Here is a 22,740-nt window from a genome sequence, read left to right as displayed (position 1 = left end):
AACAGACCTGTCTGATCTTTCACGATTGCCTCTGGCATGCAACTCTCCAGTCACCTCACCAGGACTTTCACTAAGATTTTAGCGCCAGTGTCCAGGAGTGAGGTGGGTCTGTATGACCCGCACTCTGTCGGATCTTTGTTTTGTTTTGAGATTGGTGAAATTGAGGCCTATGCCAGCATGAGCGGCCGGGCCCCTCTCAACACCGAATCATTAAATATCCCCCGCTGGTGTGAGGCCAGTGCTGCCGCAAACTGTTTATCGAAGTCCACTGGGAATCCGTCTGGACCCGGTGTCTTCCCCAACTGCATGGAGTTGATGCATTCCATGACTTCCCCGCAGTACTAACGGTGCCTCCAGTCCCTGTTTCTTTTCCTCCCCCACAATTGGTATGTCCAGCCCGTCGAGAACCTGATTCATCTTTGAATCTCCCTCCAGGGGCTCGGAGGTGTACTGCTCCCAGTAGAGGGTCGTAGAGATCTTGTTGATCTTATTTGGATCTGTGACTAGCCTGCTGTTCCTGTCCCTCACCTGCACTATATCCCTCATGGCTGCCTGCTTTCTCAACTGGTGAGCCAGTAGGCTGCTGGCCTTTTTTCCATGCTCAAAAAATATCCCCTGTGTCTGGTGGAACTGGTTCACTGCTTTCCCAGTAGAAAGCATGCCAAATTCCATTTGTAGTGTTTTCCTCTCCAGCGGCTGCACGGTCGGGGCCATGGAGTACCATCGATCCACTTCCAATATGGAATCTGACAGCCGTTGCCTAGCCGCCCTTTCCTTCCTGTCCTTGCGAGCTCTGTATGCTATTATTTCCCCCCTTATCACTGCCTTCAGTGCTTCCCAGAATGTGGAGCGTGAAACCTCTTCATTTTGGTTGCAGATTCCATACCCGTCGATGGCATGTGACATTTTTTTGCAGAACGCCTTGTCGTCGAGGAGGGCTGTGTCTAGCCTCCATCGGGGTCGCTGGGACCGGCCCGTCTCCAGCCTCACGTCCACGTGGTGTGGTGCATGGTCCGAAATTGCTATTGTGGAGTATTGCGCCCCTTCTACACCTGGAAGCACCGACCCACTACAAAGAAGTCAATACGAGAGTCGACTTTGTGAACATGGGAGAAGAAGGAGGATTCCTTCTCCCTCGATTTTGTAACTTTTAACCAATCATTTTTAGAAATACTGGGAATTATAGTTGACTTGATTGTATAAATTATCAGTGTATGCCATTTTTCCCTAAATTTAAGAATTAATGTTTGGTGATAACAAAAATTCGAAGACAAATCTCTACTTGTATTGAACCACAATGTAAAATAACAGATTAATATTGTTTTGTTTGTGTTTGTTTAGTTGCCAGCTCTAAATTTTGACAAAGGACGTGGAGTTGTAGCTAAATCACAGCAGCAACATTTTGTTCAAGGGAAACAAAATGATGGAATCCGATACGGAGAGCAGCAGCAACAATCAACTGAGGCTGTGGAACTTGAGACTTTTAGGTATTGAACATAAGAAACAAGAATAAGCTATTTAGTTGGTTTCACCATTCAATATGATTATGATAGATCTTTTATCTCACCTTAATTTTTGAAACCTACTGCCAATACCCCCTTATTTCTGAGTATCCAGAAATCAGTTGATCTCTGTTATATTTCTCAAGAGGTAGAGAATTCCTCAGATCCACAATACACTGAGTGAAGTAATTTCTCCTAACCTCACTCCTAAATGACCAACCCCTTATTATAAGACTCTGCTGTTAATCCTGGGATTCCTAGCAAGGGGAAACATCCTCCTCATATCTCTAGCTGTTGTTGTCGGATATTCAGTCACCACACAGTCTGGAGAGAGTCATCAAGTTGGTTTATTCAAGCATACATGCAAGGGAGAGACTTTCTTTCCGAATCAATGGTGACAGTAGCCATGTTTATACTTCCTTCTTAGAGGAAGCTATACATCCCAAGGCAAAGTTTCTCTGTCTATATTGTTCCAGATAGCCCAATTTTCTTGACCCAATTAATGGCCACATGGGGATTTCATACTTATTTGCACTACGTCAGTATCCTGGCCACACTTCTAGCCTGGGGAGCCACTGGTCCCCTATGTAGTCATCCAGGGATCCTGCTGGACCCTCATGAATTCTGCATTCTAAAACAGTCTGGTCTCTTATGATTGATCTTGTATCTCATTGATATGGTGGAATCTGGGCTCTTCACCTCTTCTCGATAATTTGATTTTCCTGAGTACACTAGAGAATGGTTGGGACTGGGACCTAAGTCCTATTTGCACCATGTGCACAACTCAATTTCCATAGAGATAATTCTTTTGGTCGGTTAGGATGTCTGAACTGAGGTCCCACCAAGATTGTTACAGGAGAGTTGTTGCTTAGTGGCCTTACGGTATTTCAGGTGCACACAATACAGTGTTTTGATTCCACACCATACTCATCCATAGTTATAAACAGCATACTATTAGTTCCATTTGTTATGTATCCATGCGAGCTCAATTTATTTACCGACTTGCCCTGTATCAATCCTGGGACTTAACCTTATACCCCCCATCTATTAGTGCCATTTTAATTCTTTGGGGCATGATTAACAAAGATTTGAGGATATCGTTTTCTCATCTCACCACAACCTCCCCTCCACACACCGACTTTGTGACCAGTAATTCTCTGGATTCTGGTGACAGGTTAGTCAGGCTCGAACTGCCATTTTGGTGCATGCATCCTTTAATGCTTGGATTATACTGCTAAGGTTAAGTAGCCTCTTTCTGATAATTGTTTAAAATCCCTCTTTGGCCTGTTGTAAAACCCCAAGTTCTATTCTCAATCCTCCAGTTCTTCTTTTGCTTGTATCCATCTTGTAGATGTTGCCTATTATTTTTGTCAGGGGGTTTAGATCTCACACTCTATATTTTTATAAAATATATAGATAGCCTAATGGCTTTCTCCTAAAATTTTAATAACTGGACAAAGTCTTTAAAATGACTGAAGCCATGTCTGGCTGTGAATTTCAAACAAAAGGACCTTTCTGGCAGTAGAGAAGCTGACATCTGGGTATCTGTGAAGAGATGCTAATGACTGTGAGCTGCAGAGACAAAATTCAAATGTAATTATGCAAAAGTTGTCTACATTTCATAACGCAGGCCTGGCCACCAGTACCAAGTAGGCTGCGAGGACGAAAGACCCTGCAACTTCCTTTCAAATTGTTAATGGTTGAACCGTTGACAATCTCAGGAACCCAGACAAAGCCAAAGTAGAGTGTTGCGAATCATGCGATATGACCCCCACCCCCAGCTTGGAGAACCAGTTCTATTTTCTTGCTGGACTGCATGGCAGTCTGCCATCTTCCACCTACCATGCAGCTGCTCAGGAAAAGGGTTTTATCCAAGTTTGAATACCTGTCCCCCATCTACATTGTTTCTACTGGAACTTCTGAATTTCTATACAAGAATACGTCTACAAGAATAATTCATCTCTGCATGCCTATTTCATTGAGGCAGTCAACTCTACTGAAAAAATGAACGATCCAGCTTCATGTTTTAAGCCTTCCAACCACTATGAAGGAACATACCACTGGGCTTTTGATTCTGGACTCTGGACTCATATGAAACAATAGTTCTTTACTCTGTGGCCTTTGCCCTACGTGATGACCATCCTTTCGCATTTGAGTGTGTGGAAATAAACAAATCCTCTGAGTTTGCTCTATCTCAAGTTTGTTGTGGGTGTATTAATTATTCATTTGAACTTAAAAATTCCATTTATCTATTTAAACTCAAATAAATTGCCTTTTCCTTTGATTGCATGGAATAGCAGCTATCATTTTAAATTTCAAAAATGTCCAGGCTTGGTGGTTTTAAAATCAACTTATCAGAGACGAAGGTTGTAGTAGGGAAGTTGGTTGCAACTGATTTACAAACACTTAAAGTCTCAAAAGATAAGAAATAGCCACAAATCTGAATGAGTTTAAAGCCAACTCTTTTAAAACAAAGGTAAAGCCTTCAGTCCAAACTATCATTATACTGTCATATAGTTCCTCGACCTTTAAAGATGAGGGGTGGATTCGCCGTTGGCTGATGCCGAAATCAGGAAACGCAATTGGACGGAGAATAAATTCCAACCCCAAAACCATGGCGGGCGCTGATTTCACGGCAAATCGCAATTCTCCGTCACCTCCACAGCGGCATCACTACGGTCTGGAACGCACGTATAGTAAACACCGCATATCGGTAATGGGCCTGACCCGGTTTTCTCCGGGACCTCCGCGATTCTCCCCCTCCGATGGGTTTTGTGCTTTTAAAAATCGTAAAACCGGTGTCGTGGCTGATGAGGGAGACAGAGGAGGTAGGACATGGAGACACGCGACTGTGGCTGCCGGGCCAGACACTCGGCTGGCTGGGGCCAGGGATGGGGGGGGCGAGTGGCCAGGGCGACCTCCCATGGACTGGGGCATTGTCCAGTCATGGACCGCCGTTGCCGCGGCCACAAGGCAGCCATCTTGCTGCGCACTCCACTGACCACCCACCTTGGCCCCTTGTTCTTCAGTGACACCGTCCATATGGGTATTCTCCGCCATATCTCCCCCCCCCCCCCGCCCAAACCAGGCTGCCACCCACTAGCCCGGCATCAGGCGGCTCACCCAGGGTGATGCCCACATTGGCCCCTACGGGGGCACCAGACAGGGGCCATGGAGCGTACCCTGGCATGAGCAGCGGCAGCCGACGGTACCCCTGGCATCCGGGACGGGTGCCAGGGCCAGAGTCCCCACAGTGCCAGATGACAATGTGGCCAATGGTGCGGAGATGGGTGGTAGGGGGGGGACATAAGGGGGCAGAGCCCACAGTGCCAGCCAGGGCCACCATGTAGCCCTTTGGACCTGGTTGGGCACCGGTCTATGCACCATGCTAACATATCGGCCTTACACCCCTGCAGACAATGGAATTTGGAATTCAACAAGCAATGGCGGCCTTCCTGCGAGTCACTGCAGCCCTGGGGAATGCATTGCGACTGTATGAACCGGTGTTGCTCGTGGAGGAGGAGGAAGCTGCAGCAACGGAGCATGCCTCCGAGGAACAGGAGGCAGCCACCCAGGATGGAGAGCCAGCCCCCCAATAGGCTGAGGAGGAGGAGGTTCCAAGGAGGTGCTGCATGAGGCCCCGTGTGTACCGGCAGCCCCTGTCATTCGAGGAACTGCCCGACCGGGCATGCAATCAAAGACTCCAGCTGAGTAGGGAGATAGTGCAACATATCTAACAGATCATGGCACACCTGGCACCGTGGGGGTTTGAGGGAGGACACCCGCTCCCGGTGGACGTCAAGGTGATGGTCGGCCTGATCCTTCCAGGCGCCGAGTCGGGACCTGTCCAGGATCTCTCAGACCGATGTGCACAGTTGCATCTGTGCTGTCATGGAGGCCCTATATGCCCAGTCAGCACAATACATCCACTTCAATGTGGATCGAGCCCACCAGGATGCCCGAGCAGCAGGTTTGCCGCCATTGCCGACATGCCCCAGTTCAAGGGGGTGATTGACGTGATGCATGCTCCCCTACGATTACCTGCAGATGACAGGTCGCTCTACACAAACTGAAAGGGGTTGCACTCGATGAATGTGCAGCTGATATTTGACCATCAACTGTGCATCATGCACGTCTGTGCCCGATACCCGGGCAGTGTGCCTGACGCCTTCATCCTGGCACAGTCGATGATTCCTCACATGTTCGAGATGCCTTTCCCCTCCCCCGGCTGGGGGGTTGGCTGTTGGGCGATTGGGGTTATCTACTGCAGTCGTGGCTGATGACACCTATCCGGAGGCCACAGACTGACACTGAGACCCGCTACAATGACGCCCATGATGCAACCAGTAGCATGATCGAGCGGTGCTTCAGCCTCATGAAGATGCAGTTCAGGTGCCTGGACCGCTGTGGAGGGGCCCTCCAGTATGATGCTGAGATGGTCGCCCACATCGTGGCGGCCTGCTGCGTCCTCCACAACATCGCGCAGCAGCGAAACAGCGTGCTGGAGGAGGAGGATGAATTCCAGGCCTCGTCCAAGGGGGAAGATGCGGGGGAGGGGGAGGATGGACAGGACATGGGGCCCAGGCAGGCATGGGAAGCCACAAGATTGCAAGATGTGTGCGTGTGGGCCAATGCGCATGAAACTCTCTGATTGCCTCCAGTTTCACTGACTGGGGGGGTGGTGGGAGGAGGGGAGGAGAGAGATTTGGTCAGGGGTATGGACAACACATACCCCCTACGCCCCCACCCCTTCCTACAAATCCATCCATGATACATTCCTGCTGACCTACAGGGCGGGGCCCTGAGTTGGTGCAGAGAGACAGACCTTTGGTGTGCAACGGTAGTGGACAGACTTCTGGGGCATATTCTGGTGAGCACCCCACATCTCCATATGCATCAGGTGGAGGCAGAAATGCCAAGGTGAGATAGCAGTGAGGGACCCAGCTGGGTCCCAGTCAGATGTCGAGCCTCTGGACCAGGTTTACCCAGAGATGATGCAGACAATAGGGTGCGGCCAAAATATTCAAGGGGGGTTGACGGCGATTTTTCAACAGGTTAACAGCAAACACGGCATCCATGACTTGACGGATGCACTTGTGGGCTGTAGCTTGTGAGATGCCACACAATTCCCTACTCGAGCCCTGGAATGATCCTGAGGCAAGAAGTTCAGGGCTGTGGAGATCCTTAATGGCCACCGGGAGCAGGTATCCTCCTCCACATGGTGCCAAATCCGAGAGGACATGGCACAGGTGCCGCACTATTCCCTTGTTGAGGAAGTGCCTCCTTCTGCACGCGCTATCCGGCATTCAAAAGACCAGCGACACCTGTACAGCTTGAGGTGTTGCGGGCCTCCCCCTCTGGGTCCCTCACTGGCCTGATGGGCGGCCGGATCTTCAGGGTGTGGGGTGGGGCCCAGCACATGGGCCACTACTTCGAGTCTCTGTTGATGCTGCTGCCGCAGCCTTCTCCAGCATCAGGCCGCCTGGCCTGCCAGCAGCAGCATTAGGGCACGTTCCACGGGGTCCAAAATATCGTCCATACTTTTCAAGCAATTGGGAGAGGGTGAGTGACTGAAAACCAGTGGTGTCTTCCACCCACGGCCCCTCCAGTCTCCCCATTGCTCCCCACCCCCTGCCACGGCCTGCCCAGACATCCCGTCGCATCTGACACCCCAGGCATCTGCACGTAACCGGGCGCAGGTCCCTTCACTGGTGCACCTATCCACTCTCTGGCTGCGGTAATATCCTGGCGCAGGGTCCCAGCCCCTAGGTGTTCGAATGTTGGACATTGCATCCGTGCTGTTGCTTCCTCCAGTGTTCAGGCACAGCGTCCAGGCATCACTGTTTGATTGGGATGCTAGGCATTAACTCCCGCTTGCTGCATGACATGCCTACTCATGGGGATCCACTTGGGAAATGTGAGGTTCTCACTTAACTATGATTGCCAATTTCCAATAGCCTTCAGCCGCAACGCCAGTGGTCAGTGGGAGTTATTGGTGCTCAGACATGGGCTAGGGTTGTCCCTTGAAAGGTTACACAAGTTCCTGGGGTTGGTAAAGCAGGACCACGGGTGATTAGACCCACCCCCCCAGTCGAGACCATGCCCCCCCCCCCCCCCGCCCCATGCCCTGCACCCCATGGCAGCCCACCCCAACCGAGGTTAGCTCCCAGGTTGCTCCCCCACCCCTTCCAAGCACTGGGGCAGCACAGTACCTCTGGCTCTTCGCAAGTGTGAAGATGGCTACTAACTCCTTGGGTCTCCGCAGCAGATCCTCCGCCAGTTTCACTTTTTTAAAAAGGAGTAGTAATCGGTGCCAGCGTGACCACTTACTGGGGAGCCATTTGATCGGTGGTGGCGATGCGAGACGGGGGCGGGGGGAGAGGAGGATGGTGCTGGATAGGGGGTCGTTCCTGTTAATTTTATGGAGATTGGGCTTAAGTGGTGATTATTGGTTTCTCGCTATGGTAAGGGCCGGTAGATCGCAAATCAAATTGGCGCCCAACTTGGTTCTCATTTTTGGCTTTACCCACTATTTAGCAACCTCGTCGTGCTCTCGCTTAAGTGCAACGCAGCCATTAAATCACATCCATTATCTTATTTGGTCAATGTACCTATTAAGTCGTTATTGCTCGTCTTTGTTTTGTTCAAGTTTGTATAATAAAGATTCATTGGTGTTTCAGTTTAATCTTGGGAGTCCTGTCGCTTCATTCTTTAACCTTGCTTCTGCCGTGCATTATAGTATACCGTGCAGCATGGTAGCATTGTGGATAGCACAATTGCTTCACAGCTCCAGGGTCCCAGGTTCGATTCCGGCTTGGGTCACTGTCTGTGCGGAGTCTGCACATCCTCCCCGTGTGTGTGTGGGTTTCCTCCGGGTGCTCCGGTTTCCTCCCACAGTCCAAAGATGTGCGGGTTAGGTGGATTGTTCATGATAAATTGCCCTTGGTGTCCAAAATTGCCCTTAGTGTTGGGTGGGGTTACTGGGTTATGGGGATAGGGTGGAGGTACTGAACTTGGGTAGGGTGCTCTTTCCAAGAGCCGGTGCAGACTTGATGGGCCGAATGGCCTCCTTCGGCACTGTAAATTCTATGATAATCTATGATATTCTGGAATGATTTTTAAGCCAGATTTTAACAAGTAACCAGCTTGTCTAGACGTCTTATAATTCAGATCAATAATGTCACCCTCTCTACCTGTGTGCAGCTGACTTTCATTTCACACTGTCCCACATTGATGTTAAACTTAGAACACAACAAAGTATCAGAAATGAAGTTGCATCCTTTCACTGTGGCATTTTGCAGAGTGCTGCTGCTATCTGTTTTTAAATTTCTAGCTATTTGGAACTTATTGTATAGTACCCAATTAAGACCACTGATGCCCAACAGCATCAGTTCAATACAGATTGTGAGCTGTGATGTCCCATAAACAGGGCCACCTGACCTGAATGCACATCTTCAGCACCTCCTGCGACATGATTTTTTTCCAATTATAGGGCAATTTAGAGTGGTCAATCTACCTCCCCCACACATCTTTGGGTTGTGGGGGTGAGGCCCATGCAGACAAGGGGAGAATATGCAAACTCACATGGACAATGACCCAGGGCCGGGATTGAACCCGGGTCCTCGTTGTTTGAGGAAGCAGTGCTAACCACTGCTCCACTGTGCCGCGCTACTGTGACATGTTTTTAACATAAATTAAAAGATGCTTGATGAAAGAAAGTGTTGTCGATGTATGTATTCAGTTACTAATTTAAAATACATAGATGCTACTTGGGACTAACATTGGATGAATAGAGAACGTTTGCCTACAACCTTAATTTGAACAACTAAAGTTTAATATGATGGTGAATGTTTATATTTAGCAAACATACGTAAGAACAAGTATCCCCACTCTGAGTAGGTTAAACTGATTATTTCACCATACTTATTATGGATTTTGTTTATGAATTGGATATTCTGAATTCTCCCTCAGTGTACCCGAACAGGCGCCGGAATGTGGCGACTAGGGGATTTTCACAGTAACGTCATTGCAGTGTTAATGTAAGCCTACTTGTGACAATAATAAAGATTATTATTATTAGAATATATGGATGATTTCTATTTTAAATTTTGTTTTATTTTATTTTAGTTCATAGAGAATAATCCTGAGCACCGAGTGTTGTTGTAAGAGCTACCACTCCTCTCAGAACTGGCTACCCTCATCAAATTATTCCAAAGTAATGATAAATACAGGAATATTAAACATTGAAACAGTGTGAATATTTAACTCTGACTGTACAGACAAAGTAGATTATATTTCAAAATTCATCCTCACCTACTATACAGAAAGGGATGGTGCCTTGGTACTTCAGTTTTGTACAGCATGCTTTAAAAGTGGCAGGACCAATATAAAGTTTGAAAATGATAAATGTATGAAAAAAACTTTATGAAACATGCTGAAAGTGATTTTTTTCCTTCTAATTCTTCACCAAAGTGTCAACTATAAGAATGAAAGAAGGTTTAGTTGTCATCCTCATCACAAACTCTTTTTGGAGATTTTCACAGCACTGGTAAAGCAGAGGCTAACATGCAGGTAAAAATGAATCTTGTTTGTTACTAAATTATTGTGGAGATGTATAGGTATCTTTCAGTAAAATGTTAACGTAATAGCCCAGATCTTCTGTTCCCAGGGAGTGGTACCCCAGAGGATACTCCAGAATAGATGCTGGTGGACTCCTGGAAGTTCCCATGCAAGGACTGCATGGGAACTTCCCAGGAAGTTTAAATTTCTGATGGGCATTTACTCTGCATCTGGAACCATTTGAAACTCCGATTTAAATTGGAGACTTTGGAGCATTTGATTCCAAAGAATAGTTATCCAGGAAAAGTTAGATAGGTTAAACCTCTTCTAACTCCTGGCTAAATATGGTTACTGACAACTCACCACCGCCACCACCACCACCACCTGCGTGGGTTCCCTCCGGGTGCTCTGGTTTCCTCCCACTGTCCAACGAAATGGAGTTAGGTGGAGTTGCCATGCTAAATTTCCCCTTGGTTTCCAAAGATGTGTAGGTTAGGTGGGGTTATAGGCAGGGGGTGAGCCTAGGGTGATCTTTCACAATGCAACCCTTTTAAGCAGAAATGACATCATTGTACTGACATCAGCCATGCTGCCTATCCTGAAGAAACTCAATAGTCCCACAATTTAAATGCACAGGTTCTCCCTGGGGATTTTGGCATAATGTAAGCAGAAGATGCGCATCAGATGGCTCCCATTGGAAACTTGACCTCTTTACCATTTTTCTGGCGCCACGGGTCTTTATCCTCTTGGAAAAATCCTGGAATTTGGCTGTTCTCTTATCTCTGTGATACCCAAGTTCGAAAAACCAGAAAAGAATTGGCCAGAATACTGTCTACACACTCTGAAGCCTCTCAGGGATCAACAGGAGGTAACATGGCAGAATCAGCTCCGAAATACCATGTCGAAAGCCTACCTGCCATGGCAGAGCTGAATCTTGAACCTCCAATGGAGGAGCTTAACAAAGCTATTGACTCACTTGCCATGGACAAAGCTTTAGGCTTCAGTGCTATACTGCCTGAACTCATTAAGCACAGGGAACCAGCACTCCTGTAGCATCTGTAGCGCAAATTCTCTCTCTGCTGGAAGAAGGATGCAGCGCCCCAGAATATGCATGATGTAAATATTGTGACTGTGTTTAAGAACAAAGGCAATCACAGTGATTGTAAAAACTACCAAGGCATTGCCTTTTAAGCATTCTAGGAAATGTATTTGCCAATGTGGCCCTTGGCAGACTGCACATCCTGACTGAATGCATCTATGCCAAATCCCAGTATGATTTCAGCGGTCCTGGAGCATTCTAATTCCATCAGCATGCTCTCATTAGTAAGTCAACGCTGTCTAAGTTGACTCGGCCATGTTCATTGGATGCGTGATAGCTTGCCTGCCTTGAACTGGCTGCTGGGTTAAAAATCTCCTCCGTGTTTATATTTCCTTTACAAGGACACCTGCAAGCACAATATGAAGATGGTGGACATTAACACTGACAGCCGGAAGGCAGTCGTTGATGCCATGATCTCTGAAAGCTAATTGTTTGGAGGGGCATTGGAAGAGGGGAGCAGGAACAAAAAGCTCAGCTGGCTGAGAAGAGGGCCCAGAGAAAACAGAGGCCAACGAATCGTGCAACATCTCAGCCCACTATCTTCCTCTGCAGAAAATGCAGCAGAGACTGCCATGCCAGAATGGGTTCCTCAGCTATACCAGGCAATGCTTTCTATAGAGTTACAGGACTAGGCTTGCTTTTCTTTGAATATAGAAGACTAAGGGGTGATCAGATTGAGGTGTTGAAAATAATTAAAGGAATTAGTAGAATATATGGAGTGAAATGTTTGCCAATAGAAGCTCTATTGGAAATTAAAGGATCACCTGATCTCTCCATTGCTTTGTAAGATTTGCTCCTTTTGTGATCTCCCAGGTTGGTAAACTTTGTAATTTGTGGTTCTAGATTGAACCAGTCTGGGAATGATTTTCTGAGGTTTGTAGAGCTTCAATTTTTAATAATGCACAGATCTCCTATTAGTTTAGATATAAATCTCTGATCAATCAGAATCCTTTTTGCAATTTCTAACTTGGAAAATATCTTTACCAATTAATTGATAATGTGTTTTGATACCATCTTCTGTAAGGGAGTAGCCTCTGGATACCTGGATACCGGTATCCCTTGGAAAATCTTGAAATATGTCATACCCATGGAAGTCTACTTCTTCCAAGAGATTGTTGAGAACTTTTCCCTCTGTCTAAGTGGTGCTCTGCTAATGGAAAGGGTCTCAAATTGATCTAATATTGTTGGTAGCTATTCTCTACCTGTGAACCTTATCCCATTGTTGCTTTCTTTTAGAAGTTCATTTTTTCCTAATCTCCTGAAATAGGTTGGGGTCTTCAAAGGGAAAATTGAGTGATTTCTTCATTAGTGAAAGTAACCAATGTGAGTCTATTTTGAACAAGGGCATCAAATTCCAGAAGATCCCTTTCCAGGGTAACTAGTTGAAGGAGCCCTGGAATTACCCTTTGCTCTAGATTCTGGGGTTTCTGGCCAATTAGTCCTTTCACTCAAGTTCCAAATGATTTGACTTGAGCTATGTTTAAAAAAAAACCCTGATAATATATTTTATTAATTATAAGCAAAATTAGATATATTACATTATTATAGTATTTGAGCAGCAGTAATTAGGCATGATCATGAATTATATTATCTGATGTGCTCTGGGAAGAAGATTGTGATCTCCACAAGTCTACCACATGCTGGCCAACGCCCTAGGCTTGCCTGTCACACTTACTGTAGAATCTTGTCAGTTTCTCCCTTCCTTGGATAAAATGCTTCCATACCCTCTGTGCTTACACCCTTTCCTATACATTGTTGGACAACAGAGTTTTTGGAGATTGTCATGATATCCACATCAGCATATCATGGTGCAATCACACATATACTGATGGACAGGTAGTTGGACCAACCAGCACACACATAACATCGCAGCCAATCACCAGTGAGAGCACGCACTATAAAACAGGGAACACCACAGTTCCCGCTCATTCTACCAGGAGATAGCTCAGAGCACAGAGCTCACAGCGTGCCACTCAGACATAGACCATGTGCTGAGTGCCTCACTAAGATAGTGATAGGGCTGGTTTAAATGTTGAATTACACCTGATTTCCCTTCTCCAATTACAAAGATGCCATGTACCCAATATACCCAACTGCCCAGGCCAGGTGATCCCTGACAGTTTCTGATTTCCATTACTGGATCCTTTTCAGCTCAATAATGTATGTAAGGCTGCCACTACCTGGTTTCAAAGAAGACAAGGCATCCTGGGTAATCATCTGTACTGTTGGAAACTGAGAGCATCAAATAACCCTTTGTCTCTTATATTAGTCTGTGAAATTTTACTAGAATTCTAGGCCTAGGTCTCATGAACTGAAGTCTATGTTTGGTCAGTGAAGGCCCTGTTAGCCAGGTCTATTCAGGACATTTCATGATGAGGTAGAAGAGCAAAAGACTGCCGATGCTGAAAATCTGAAATAAGAACAGATGATGCTGGAAATGCTGTTATTTGATCTGGTAGCATCTGTAGAGAGAGAAATGGAGTTAACGTTTCAGATCATTGAATTTTCAGGAGAACTGGGTAACAGCTTTTAACATGTTTAGTGTCAGTGAAAGGGGACAGGGTGGGAAAAAGAACACTAGAAGTTCTACAATAAAGTGGAAGGCACGAAAGGTTAAATGATAAAAAGGTTGGGCATGCAAAGCAAAACGTAGTAGTGAAGGAATATAAGATATATCTAGAGGAAGTGCGAATAGCTGTCCAAAAGGAAAAATCAAAACTCGTAAGAAAAAAAAAAGGAAATTAAATAGGAGCAGCAGTTACAATCTGAGTTTATTGTTGAGTTGACAAGGTTGTAATGTACACAATCGAAAAATGAGATGCAGCTCTTCAGCTTACATTGAGTTTTGTTGGAACACTGCAGGAGTCCATAAGACCGTAAGACATAGGAGCAGAATTAGCCCACACGACCCATCGAGTCTGCTCCACCATTCAATCATGGATGATATTTTTCTCATCCCCATTCTCCTGCCTTCTCCCCATAACCTCTGATCCCCATATTAATCAAGAACCCATCTATCTCTGTCTTAAAGACACTCAGTGATTTGGCCTCCACAGCCTTCCACGGCAAAAGTTCCACAAATTCACCACCCTCTGGCTGAAGAAATTCCTCTTCATCTCTGTTTTAAAGGATCGTCCCTTTAGTCTGAGACTGTGTCCTCTGGTTCTAGTTTTTCCTACAAGTGGAAACATCCTCTCCATGTCCACTCTATCCAGGCCTCGCAGTATCCTGTAAGTTTCAATATGATCCCCCCTCATCCTTCTAACTCCAACGAGTACAGACCCAGAATCCTCAACCGTTCCTCATACAACAAGCTCTCATTCCAGGGATCATTCTTGTGGACCTCCTCTGGCCAGCACATCCTTCATTAGATACGTGGCCCATAACTGCTCACAATACTCCAAATTGGGTCTGACCATAGCCTTATACAGCCTCAGAAGTACATCCCTGGTCTTGTATTCTAGCCCTCTTGACATGAATGCTAACATTGCATTTGCCTTCCTAACTGTCGACTAAACCTGCACGTTAAGCTTAAGAGAATCGTGAACAAGGACTCCCATGTCCCTTTGTGCTTCTGATTTCCAAAGCATTTCCCCATTTAGAAAATAGTATATTCCTAAATTCTTCCATCCAAAATGCATAACCTCACACTTTTCCGCATTGTATGTCATCTGCCACTTCATTGCCCACTCTCCTAGCCTATCCAAATACTTCTGGAGCACCCTTGCTTCCCCGGCCTACAATTTCTTGTTTTCTGCCTCCCTCCCTTCTTAAACAGCGGTGTTACATTAGTCACTTTCCAGTCCTCTGGGACCCTTCCTGCCTCCAGTGATTCCTGAAAGATCACCACCAATGCCTCAATAATCTCCTCAGCTCTCCTTTAGAACCCTGGGATGTAGTCTGTTAAGTAATGGGTTAAGAGACATTGCAATTAGTTGTCTCATTTATGTTAAGTATCCAGTAATTGACACTGATATGTAAAGGGGCTTCAGGTGGCCTCTGTCAGGTGATGTGTAGTTAGAGTTTTGTGCAAAGGCTGTTGGAATGAAATAAATGTGTGTTGGTGAAAAAGGAACAGAACTTTAGACTCTTCATATCACAGCAACTAAAACGTCTTAACAATTGGTAGCAGAGGATGGTTGCTGTGTAAATGTGAACGGTTGAAAGATACAACTTCCAGATCAAACCAAGGAGTGAGTGAGAAAAGAAAAAGGATATATGGCTGAACTGAGGATAAAGATGGCTGGATATGACTATCCTCCCTTATTTTCTGAAAGGGAATCGTACGACCAATGGAGAAGTGCAGTAGTTATGTGGACTAAGGTAACTGCTTTGGGAAAGAGAAAACAAGGTATGGCATTGGCTCTTTCTTTACCATATGGCAGTAAAATCCAAAACAAAGTGCTTTCTGAGCTGGAATTGGAAGAGTTAGACTCCGAAGAAGGTCTGGAGACTTTATTACATTATATGGATAAGATTTAGAAGAAAGATGACTTGTTAAGTGCGTATGAAGCATGGTCGGATTTTGATAAGTTCCGGAAAATGGAGGATATCTCCATGGAAGACTATATAATGGAATTTGGCAGACTATATAAAAGGCTGCAGAAACACAACCTGGAATTTCCACAGTCTGTGTTGGCCTTTAAATTACTTGACTGTGCTAGAATGAGCAACATGGATAGGCTCCTGGTTTTGACAGGAGTTCAGTTTACTGATAAGGATACCTTATTCGAACAGATGACAAAAGCTTTACAAAGGTTTCTGGGGAAACATTCGATTCCGATGGCTCTGATGACCCAAATAGGTCAGCCTGCAATAAGGCAGAATATGGAAGATACATTACTAACAGGATGGCAAAATCGTATGGCTACGAACAGGGCTCAAGGCTATAGAAGGAGACCGAGACAAGGAAATTATGAAGCCAGAAACCCAGTTAGAACCTACAATAGGAAGATGAACCCCAGAAATGCACGGGGCATGATAAATCGCTGATTTTTTGTGGGGTGGGTCTAGTGATTTTGAAGCTATTGTAATCTCTGGTTTGAGGAAAGAATTCAGGGTTGGAAGTCAGGCTTCCGGTGCATTTAAATATATTGGACTGGAAATTGAACATACTAAGTTAGGGGCAACTTTACGTCAGCAATCTTATTTGGAAAGCATCAGCCCAATAGCAATTAGTCGTGGTCGAGTTTCACAAAAAGACGCAATGGTTTCAAAGATAGAAAAAGAGCAACTGCGAAGTTTAATTGGGCAACTGAACTGGTTAGGTAGACAGACTAGATCGGACGTGGGTTTTGATGTCTTAGAGTTAAGTACAAAAATGAATGATCCCAAAGTGGAAGACATAATAAGAGCAAATAAAGCGTTGGCCAAACTAAAAATGCAGGAGTGTGTTTTGAAGTTCCCGGTTTTAGGTGACCTTAGGGACTTGAAACTCATAGTGGGAAAATGTGCACTCTACAAAAAGTGTCAATGAAAAGAAGTTACGGATAGACATCGCAAGTTTGAAGCAGATGTTGGACAGAGGGGAAATAACAAAAAATAAATGGGTCGATAGTAGCTATCAACTGTCAGACTGTTTTAAGGAAAGAGGGGCGAGTTCACAGAAACTTTTGGATATTGTTAATGAAGGGCGCGTGTTTCTGTGAATTTTTTTTTCCTTCTCGTCCAAACAAAAAAAACTGGAAAAAAAGGGCGGGGGGAAATTGCGTGTGTGTTTTTGAGTTTCTTGAAATTTTGTTTTCACCTAATTATTTTTTTTTCTCCAAGGAAGGGGAGACTGTTAAGTAATGGGTTAAGAGACATTGCAATTAGGTGTCCCATTTATGTTAAGTATCCATTAATTGACACTGATATGTAAAGAGGCTTCACGTGGCCTCTGTCAGGTGATGTGTAGTTAGAGTTTTGTGCAAAGTCTGTTGAAATGAAATAAATATGTGTCGGTGAAAAAGGAACAGAACTTTAGACTCTTCACATCACAGCAACTAAAACATCTAACATGGTCCATCCGGTCCAGGTGACTTACCCACCTGACCTTTCAGTTTCCCCAGAACCTTCTCCTTAGTGATGGCCACTGCACTCACCTCTGCCCCCTGATTCCCCTGATGCTCTGGCATCCCACTGGTGTCTTCACCGTGAAGAGTGATGCAAAGTAACTATTCAGTTCGTCTGCCATTTCTTTGTTTCCTAGTATTACTTCTCCAGCCATGTTTTCCAGTGGTCCAATGTCTATTTTTGCCTCTGTCTTACCTTTTATATAATGAAAAAAACTCTTCCTATCTTCTTTTATATTGCTAGCTTGCTTGCACTCATATTTTATCTTCTCTCCCCTTATTGCTTTTTTAGTTGTCCTTTGCTTGCTTTTAAAGGCTTCCCAATCCTTTGGCTTCCCACTAATCCTCACCACTTTTTATGATTTTTCTTTTTCTTTTATGCTGTCCTTCACTTCCCTCATCAACCATGGATGCATGTTTCCTCCTCCTTAGGATGAATTTCTGCTGTGCCTCCCGAATAACCTCCCCAAAATTCAGTCATTGCTGCTCCACTGTCTTCCCTGCTAGGCTCATTTTCCATTCAACTCTGGCCAGCTCCTCCTCTGAGTTCACGCACGAACAGACTCAAAAACAGCTTCCCCACTGTCACCAGACTCCTAAATGACCCTCTTATGGACTGGCTTCATTAACACTACACCCTGTATTCTTCATCCGATGCCAGTGCTTATGTAGTTACATTGTATATGTTGTGTTGCCCTATTATGTATTTTCTTTTATTCCCTTTTCTTCTCATGTACTTAATGATCTGTTGAGCTGCTCGCAGAAAAATATTTTTCACTGTACCTCGGTACACGTGACAATAAACAAATCCAATCCAATCCAATCCAATCATAGATCATAGAATTTACAGTGCAGAAGGAGGCCATTCGGCCCATCGAGTCTGTACCGGCTCTTGGAAAGAGCACCCCACCCAAGGTCAACACCTCCACCCTATCCCCATAACCCAGTAACCCCACCCAACACTAAGGGCAATTTTGGACACGAAGGCAATTTACCATGGCCAATCCACCTAACCTGCACATCTTTGGACTGTGGGAGGAAACCGGAGCACCCGGAGGAAACCCACGCACGCACGGGGAGGATGTGCAAACTCCGCACAGACAGTGACCCAAGCCGGAATCGAACCTGGGACCCTGGAGCTGTGAAGCAATTGTGCTATCCACAATGCTACCTTGCTGCCCACTGATCATGTCTTTGTAGTTACTTTTATTTAATTGTAATACCGTTACATCTGATTCCAGCTTCCCCCTCTCAAACTGCAGGGTAAATTCTATCATATTGTGGTCACTGCTCCCTAAGGGTTCCTTGACCTTAAGATCCTTAATCAAGTCTGCCTCATTACACATCCCAAATCCAGAATTGCCTGTTCCCTAGTGGTCCCACAAGCTGCTCCAAATAACCATCTCTTAATCATTCCACAAATTCCTTTTCTTGGGATCCACTACCAATCTGATTTTCCCAGTGCATCTGCATATTGAAGTCCCCCATGATTATTGTGATATTGCATTTTTTACATGCTTTCTCTATCTCCTGATTTATTTTCTGCCCCACATCCTGACTACTGCTAGGAGGCCTGTACATAACTCTCATCAGGGTCTTTTTACCTTTGCGATTCTTCAACTCTACCCACACAGATACTATGCATTCTGATCCTATATCGATTTAACTTCATTCCTTACTAACAATGCAACCCTGCCCCCTTTGCCCATCTGCCTGTCCTTTTGATAGGACACATATCCTTGTGTATTTAGATCCCAGCCCTGATCCCCTTGCAGCCACGTCTCTGTGATGCCCACAGCATCATACCGGCCAATTTCAATGTGTGCAACAAGCTCATTTACCTTGTTCCGTATACTGCACGCATTAAGGTATAATACTGTCAGTCCCTCATTGACCACCTCCCTTCTCACACTTGTCACCTTTTTTGCTCTGCCTGAGGGTGATGTTGTTTTCTTATTTTTGTTCTCTATTTCCACTTCAATTATGGCTCCTTCTAAGCTAACGCGCTTGTTCCCACCCCCCTGCCATACTAGTTTAAATCCTCCCGAGTGACACTAGCAAACTTCCCAGCCAGAGTCAAGTGGAGAATTAAAATGACAGGCAACTGGAATTGGGTCAAGCTTAAGAACTGAATGAAGGTGTTCCAGAAGGCATTCACCAAGTCGGAGTTTCATTTTCCCAGTGTAGAGGGAACTGCATTGTGAGCAGTGAATGCAGCTTCTATATTGAAATATGTCCAAGTTAATCACTGCTTTACTGGAAGGACTGTTTGAGATCTTGGGTGGTGTGAAGGAACAAAATGATAGGGCAGGTGTTGTGGGATCTGTGGGATGAGAAGGGTGTTTTGGGGGTGATTAAAGAACAGACCAGTGTATTATGCTGGGAAGGTGCCTTCTAAAAGCAAAAAACAAACAAGAGGATGACTTTAGGGATGGCATCGTGCTGGAGGTGGCGAAATGGAAGAGCTTAAGCCGTTCAATCTGGAAGCTGAAGTTGAGGACATGGGTACCCAATTGTGTTATGGGAGTGAGGGGACGGGGTGAGAGAAAAGTTTGAGATATGGAATGGATATGGTTGAATGCTCTGTTAACCACAGTGGAAGGTGGAATTCCCAGTTGAGGAAAAAGGTAAACATGTCTTAAGCACTAGTTTGGAAAGTTGAATCTTCAGAACAGATGTGATAGAGACCAATAAATTGGGAGAATGGAATAGATTCCTTACTGGAAACTGGATGTGAAGAAGTATGGTCAAGGTAATTGTGGGAATAAGTGGACTTTTACTAATTTTGGTAGATAGCCAACAAATAAGTTGAGGAATGGAAGGGAAGAAATGGGAGGGACCATGTAAAAGCCAAAAGAGGATGGAAATCGGAAGGAAAGTTGATAATGTTTCAGTTCAGGTCAAGAGCAGGAAATGACACTGATACAGTCATCAGAACTGGAAAAGTGGTGAAGGAGGAAACCTGAGTAGGAGTGAAAGAATCTTCCATATATCCCATAAAACAGCAGGCCTAGCTGGGACACATACTCGTTCACATAGCAAAACCTTTTACTTGGATAAAGTGAGTGGAGTTAAATAAGTTGTTCAATTTGAGAACAAGTTCAGCTAGTCAGTTTGGATGATGGTGGCTAGGGACTGGTTGGGCTTCATTCAGGTTAGATGCAGCAATGTATTCAATGTCCTGAGTGTTATGGCGGGCAGTTATGATGTAATGTTTTTTTAGGAAAACTATTCTGAAAGACACATTTGAAAAAAATCTTGAACTGAGTTTAAAGTCTGTTCTTCAGATGGCTCCCGGCTACCAGGCAGAACTGTGGATTTCAATTATTTTTCTCTTTTTTTTCTGCTCTTGTGGGCCTTGCTGGCTAGGCAAGTATTTATTGCCCAACTCTAATTGCCCTTGGGAAGTGGTGGTGAGCCACCTTCTGTAACCACCGCAGTACTTGCAGTGTAGGTACTGTTAAGAAGGGAGTTCCAGGATATTGACCTAGTGACAATGAACAAATGTCGATATAGTACTGTCAGAATGCATTGTGGCTTGGAGGAGAGCTTGGAGGTGGTGGTGTTCCCATGCACCTGCTGCCCTTGTACTCCTACGTGTTAGAGGTTATGGGTTTGGAAGTTGCTGTTGAATTGTTGAAGTGCATCTTTTAGATTGTACACATTGCTGCCACTGTGTGTCGGTGTTGGAGAGAGTAACTGTTGAAGGTGGTAAATGGGGTGTCAGTCAAAAGTCTGCATTTTCCTGGATGGTATTGAGCTTCTTCAGTGTTGTTGGAGCCTCATTCATTGAGGCACATGGAGAGGATTCCATCATGCTCCTTGTAGATGGTGGGCAGGCTTTGGAGAGTCTGGAAGTGATTTCTCAGCTTTTGCCCTTCTATTGTAGCTACAGTTTTTATATGGCTGGTCCAGTTCAGTTTCTGGTCCATGATAACCCCAAAGATGTTGATACTGATAGGGATGGTGTGCTATTGGATGTCATGGGGAGATGGTTAGATTTTCTCTTGTTAGAGATGGTCATTATCTTGTGTGGCACAAAGATAACCTGCCACATATCGGCCCAAGCCTGAATATTGTCCAAGTATTATTGCTACTTGGGGATACGACTGCTTCAGGAGAGGCTGGTTTAGCTCAGTTGGTTTGACAGTTGGTTTGTGATGCCGAGCGAGGCCAACAGCGCGGGTTCAATTCTCGTACCGGCTGAGGTTATTCATGAAGGCCCGCCTTCTCAACCATGCTCCGCGCCTGAGATGTGATGATCCTCGGGTTAAATCACCACCAGATAGCTCTCCTCCTCAAAGGGGAAATCAGCTTATGGTCATCTGAGACTATGGCGACTTTACTTACTTTTACAGGTCATATCATAAGAATGGTTATCTTGCCTTACTTGGAAAAAAACACTGAAAAGATCAGGAAACGGCAGGTCCACAGAAAACCACCTAGGAAAAGCTTCAACCCAGGCAGAGACTGAGAAAGGCATCTAGAAACAGCCATGGCTTCTATTGTAGGTAGTGCCACACCTGCAGAATTAAAACTAGGAGGAACCTTCTCTCTTCCCTGTAAACCTGATTTCACCTCCCAAAGTCACAGTGGTAAACCACTGTTACTCATTTATTAGGTGATGTAAGGTAGGACCTGTACTACAGGTTTGCCGGTAGTCCTTGCTTGCTGGCTCCACCCAGTAGGCGGAGTATAAATATGTGTGTCCTCCATTCAGCAGCCATTTCACCAGCTGCTGTGGGAGGCCACACATCTTAGAGCAATAAAGCCTCAGTTGTATCCAACTCTAGTCTTTGTTCAATTGATCGTGCCTCAATTTGTTGCTCTAAGATTTTCTAAAAGATGGACCTCCGTATCAAGCCAGATCGCCTGCAGCTGGATCCGCAATCAAGCAACGCCAAAAAGGACTTTAATCACTGGCTAGGTTGCTTCGAGGCGTATATCAACTCCGCGACCACCCCTGTTCCGGAGGCTCAGAAGATACAGATCCTGTACTCAAGGTTGAGCTCCAACGTGTTTCCGCTGATCCAGGACGCCCCGAACTACGCCGACGCCGTGGCGCTTTTCAAAGAAAATTACGCACAGAAGCCGAACACTCTCTTCGCCAGGCATGTACTCGCCACTCGCTCTCAACTCCCTGGTGAGTCCATAGAAGACTTCTGGCGGTCCCTAATCACACTCACCCGAGACTGTGACTGTCAGGCCGTTACGGCCACTGAACATTCGAACCTCCTTATGCGGGACGCGTTCGTTATGGGCATTGGGTCGGACCTCATACGCCAAAGACTGTTAGAAGGGCCCACGCTCGATCTAGCTGAGACAAAGAAGCTAGCGCTCTCTATGACGGTAACCTCGCGCAACATTCAGGCCTACCCCCCCAGCCGAGCGGCCCACCCCTCCTACGCATCGTGGACCCCACAGACGGCCGCCCCAGCGGGGGCCTTACCCAGCCAGTACGCCTGCGCCATGCGCCAGCCCGCGCACCCCTGGGGTCCCCGATGTTACTCCTGCGGCCAGCAGAAAC

General features: G+C 45.6%; 1 protein-coding gene across 1 annotated transcript in view; it reads left to right on the top strand.

The window, feature by feature from the left end:
• Positions 1 to 22,740, top strand: part of nek10 (NIMA-related kinase 10) — a 460,338-nt gene that overhangs the window by 102,688 nt on the left and 334,910 nt on the right. The window contains exons 4-5 of the mRNA XM_072509340.1: positions 1,342 to 1,487; positions 9,975 to 10,073. Coding sequence (XP_072365441.1) covers positions 1,342 to 1,487; positions 9,975 to 10,073 — 245 coding nt within the window. The remainder of the gene's footprint in view (positions 1 to 1,341; positions 1,488 to 9,974; positions 10,074 to 22,740) is intronic.

The sequence above is a fragment of the Scyliorhinus torazame genome, chromosome 6, assembly GCF_047496885.1.
Source record: "Scyliorhinus torazame isolate Kashiwa2021f chromosome 6, sScyTor2.1, whole genome shotgun sequence".
Taxonomy (NCBI): domain Eukaryota; kingdom Metazoa; phylum Chordata; class Chondrichthyes; order Carcharhiniformes; family Scyliorhinidae; genus Scyliorhinus; species Scyliorhinus torazame.
Note: the sequence above shows the minus strand (reverse complement) of the source record. Positions and strands in the feature narration are given on the sequence as shown.